Source organism: Mandrillus leucophaeus, unplaced genomic scaffold, assembly GCF_000951045.1.
Source record: "Mandrillus leucophaeus isolate KB7577 unplaced genomic scaffold, Mleu.le_1.0 Scaffold74, whole genome shotgun sequence".
Taxonomy (NCBI): Eukaryota; Metazoa; Chordata; class Mammalia; order Primates; family Cercopithecidae; genus Mandrillus; species Mandrillus leucophaeus.
In genome coordinates this window covers 138,310-142,649 of record NW_012108030.1, presented here as the reverse complement: position 1 = coordinate 142,649, position 4,340 = coordinate 138,310, and the positions used below count along the sequence as shown (strand labels likewise).

The window sequence follows — 4,340 nt, the reverse complement described above, 5'->3', positions numbered from 1 at the left end:
AGGTTGTGGTGAGCCAAGATCGCACCATTGCACTCCAGCCTGGGCAAGAGGAGCAAAAAAAAAAAAAAAAAAATTTGGTGAAGCCTTACAAAAGTAATAAATATGGCAAAGAATTTCTTACGAAATCAGGCGTCTCTATCCATCTGTTAATCCATACTAGAAGGAAACCTTACAAATGTAGAGAATACATGAAGGTCTCCAGGCTTATGTTTCCCCTGACCTCTCATCAAGAGAATTCACGCTGGTGATCGACTGTAAACATGTAACAAGTGTAGCAAGGTCTTCACTTAAAATATACACCTTGTAAACTATCTTAGAATCCATACTGGAGAGAAACCTTACAAATGAATGTGGCATCTTCAAATAAAATGCACACCTGGCACAACATTGGAAAATTCATACTGCAGAGATAACTTTTAAATGTAATGAATGTGACAAGGTCAAAGTCACAATTCACTCCTTGTACATCAAAGAATTCATACTGGAGGCTGGGTGCAGTTGCTCATGCCTGTAATCCCAGCACTTTGGGAGGCCAAGGCAGATGGATCAGTTGAGGTCAGGAGTTTGAGACCAGTCTGACTGACATGTTGAAACCCCATCACTACTAAAAACAAAAAAATTAGTCAGGTGTGGTGGTGGGTGCCTGTAATCCCAGCTACTCAGGAGGCTGAGGCAAGAGAATCACATAAACCCGGGAGACGGAGGTTGCAGTGAGCCAAGAATGTGCTACTACACTCCAGCCTGTGTGACAGTGTGATTCCATTCCACCCCCCCAAAAAAAAAAGAATTCATACTGGAAGGAAGCATTACAAATGTAATGAATATGGCAGAGTATTTAGAGGGTGTTCAGGTCTTACTGTTTATCTTGTAATTCATAGTGGAGAGAAGTCTTTTTTTTTTTTTCTTTTTTTAAGAAACAGAGTCTCGCTCTGATGTTCAGCCTGGAGTGCAGTGGTGCAATGTCAGCTAACTGCAACCTCCACCTCCTGGGTTCAAGCGATTCATTCTCCTGCCTCTACCTCCCAAGTAGCTAGGACTACAAGCACATGATGCCATCATGCCTGGCTACTTTTTTGTATTTTTAGTAGAGACAGCTTTTCACCATGTTAGCCAGGCTGGTTTCAGACCCACCTGGGTAACATAAGGACAACTCCACCTCTACAAATAAAAAAATTTGCCAGGTGTGTTGGTACATGTCTGTATTCCCAACTATTTGGGAGGCTGAGGCAGAAGGATCATTTAAGCCTGGGAGGTTGAGGCTGCAGTGAGTCATGTTTGCAGTGCTGAACTCCAGTCTGGGTGACAGAGTGAGACCCTACCTAGAAAAACAAAGAAACAAATCAGCGAACAAACAATGTGAAAGGTCTTCAGTCACAAGTATTCCTTAACCAATCACCATAGAATTCATACTGCAGAGAAGCCTTACAAATTCAGTGAATGTGGCAAAGCATTTAGATAATGTTCAGGCCTTACTGCCCATCTTGTAATCCATACTGCAGACAAACCTTACAACTGTAATGAATGTGGCAATGTCTCCAATTGAAATTCACACCTTGCAAATCACCACATAATGGAGAGAAACCTTACTAATGCAAATCACCACATAATGGAGAGAAACCTTACAAATGCAATGTACACGGTAAGATGTTTTAGTCACAATTCACACCTTGGACAGCATCAGATAATTTATTCATGAAAGAGTCCTTACAAACTGTGTATGGAAATCTCATCATGAGCTCTAGCATTAATGAACATCAGAGATTCCATACCAAGGAGAAATCATATAAATGTAATGTATGTGACCCAGGCTTTCCTGAGGCCTTCCAAATCATTAGAAATCAAAATACACTTCTTGGATAAAACCACACAGATGGATTGTGTATACTGAGGATATCCAAGGACCATTACTGGAGAACATGATAGAATTTAATTATTCTTATCTTTTTTCCTATAAGTGTTGGGAACAGGCCCCCAAATCTGGCCAGAAACAGGCTCCAAAACTGGCCATAAACAAAATCTGTAGTGCTGTGATATGTTCTTGATGGTCATGACGCCCACCCTGAAGGTTGTTTGTTTACCAGAATGAGGGCAAAGAATACCTGGCCCACCCAGGGCAGAAAGCCGCTTAAGGTTTCCCTGAACCACAAATAATAGCATGTGCCATCTGTGCCTTAAGGACATGTTCCTGCTGCAGATAACCAGAGCCCATCCCTTTGTTTCCCATAAGGAATGCTTTTATGTAATCTATAATCTATAATGCTTATCACTGGCTTGCTATCAATGAATATGTGGGTAAAACTGTTTTTGTTTTTCTGTTTTGTGGGGTGTGTGCGCCCTGTTTTTTCCCTCTCCACTCTCTGTTTCTGTGTGAGTGTCTTTAAGTCCTTTAGCACCGCTGGGTTAGGGTCTCCACCATTGAGCTGGTCTCAGCACAAAGCTACTTGGGATCTTGATATGTGCCTCCTTCTACAAGCCTTTCACTGTGGTCTCTGGGAAAGAATCAATTGAAAGAATCAATAGGATGACAGGGCTAATTTCACTAGCTGGAGATAATTTCTATTCAGTTTCCTGGAAGAACAACACTGCCTCTTTATATTAAATGTTGTCTGATTTAGACAGCAGGGACATGGGTAGAGAATAACGTAAAATGATGACTGCATGAAGCAGTCAGGCTTATTGCCTTCCGCCCACCCTTTTCTTGACAAGGGTGTAGTGCTTCTGTGCTCTAATAGCCATAAAATAGAGCATGCCATTAAAGGCATGACATTTTTATGGGAAGAGAATAATTGTTGTTCGGTACTGATTACATGGTAGAAATCATGCAGGGGAAGGGGTGATTACCTCCTCCATTGAATAGCAATAGTTCCTGTTTAGCAAAGATGGAAAACAGTAGTCTTATTTTTGAAGTGGAAGAGAAAACATGCATTTTCTCTTAAGTCTGAGCACACAGAATGGGAATGTTATTAATTTTTGATAACCTGATGACAGTGTGCTTAGGTGATTATCTTTTTGGGATGAATTTCCCATGTGTTCTTTGAGCTTCTTATGTTTGAGCTTCTTATATTTGGATGTCTAGGTCTCTAGCAAGGCTGGGAAAGCTTTCCTTAATTATTACCCTAAATATGTTTTCTAAACTTTTAGATTTCTCATCTTCCTCAGAAATGCCGATTATTCTTAGGTTTCATTGTTTAACATAATCCCAGACTTCTTCAAGGCTTTGTTTATATTTTCCTATTTTTTCTTTGTCTTTGTTGGATTGCGTTAATTCAAAAACTTTGTCTTACTTTGGGAGGCTGAGATGGGCAGACCACAAGGTCAGGAGTTCAAGACCAGTCTGGCCAATATGGTGAAACCCCATCTCTACTAAAAATACAAAAATTAGCTGGGTGTGGTAGTGAGTGCCTGTAGTCCCAGCTACTCCGGGGGCTGAGGCAGAAGAATTTGCTTGAACCTGGGAGGTGGAGGTTGCAGTGAGCCGAGATCTCGCCACTGTACTCCAGCCTGGGCGATGGAGTGAGACTCCATCTCAAAACAAACAAAAATGCCTTGTATTTGAGCTCTGAAATTCTTTCTTCTGCTTGTTGATTCTTTTGCTGAGACTTTCCAGAGTGTGTTGCATTTCTGTAAGCACATCCATTGTTTCCTGAAGTTTTGATTGTTTTTTATTTGTGCTATCTATTTAACTGAAATTTCTCTCCTCATTTATAGTATCATTTTATTTCCCTAGTGCCTCCTTGATTAGCTTAATAACTGACCTGATTTCAGGTAAATCACGGATTTCTTCTTGGTTTGTATCCAATGCTGGTGAGCTAGTATGATTTTTTGGAGGATGTTAAAAAATCTTGTTTTGTTATATTACCAGAGTTGGCTTTGGTTCCTTCTCATTTGCTTAGGCTGTGTCAGAGGGCACGTCTAGGGCTTAAGGCTGTTGTTCAGATTGTCACGCGGAGTGTTCCCTTGATGTAGTACTCTCCCTCTTTTCCTAGGGATGTGGCTTCCTGAGAGCCGAGCTGTAGTGATTGTTATCTCCTATCTGGATGATCTAGCCAGCAGCAGATCTACCAGGCTGCAGGCTGGTACTGGGAGTTGTCTGCACAGAGTCCTGTGATGTGAACTGTCTGTGGGTCTCTCAGCTGTGGACACCAGGACCTGCTCCAGTGTAGGTGGCAGGGGGGTGAAATGGACTCTGTGAGGGTCCTGAGTTTTGGTTGTTTAATGTACTAATTTTGTTCTGGTTGGCCTTCTGCTAGGCCTCCTTTTTTTTAAAGGATGAACAGTATTTCATTGTCTATATATACTTTTTTATCCATTTGTTCGTGATGAAAATGTAAGTTGATCCC

The 4,340-nt window shown here is 41.3% G+C and overlaps 1 protein-coding gene and 1 pseudogene across 1 annotated transcript in view; both read left to right on the top strand.

Annotated features, from left to right (window-relative positions):
• The window catches only part of LOC105528981 (zinc finger protein 534-like), a 3,548-nt gene extending 2,089 nt beyond the window's left edge, over positions 1 to 1,459 (top strand). The window contains 2 exon segments of the mRNA XM_011966036.1: positions 372 to 462; positions 1,402 to 1,459. Coding sequence (XP_011821426.1) covers positions 372 to 462; positions 1,402 to 1,459 — 149 coding nt within the window.
• Positions 1 to 4,340, top strand: part of LOC105528986 — a 16,701-nt pseudogene that overhangs the window by 7,250 nt on the left and 5,111 nt on the right.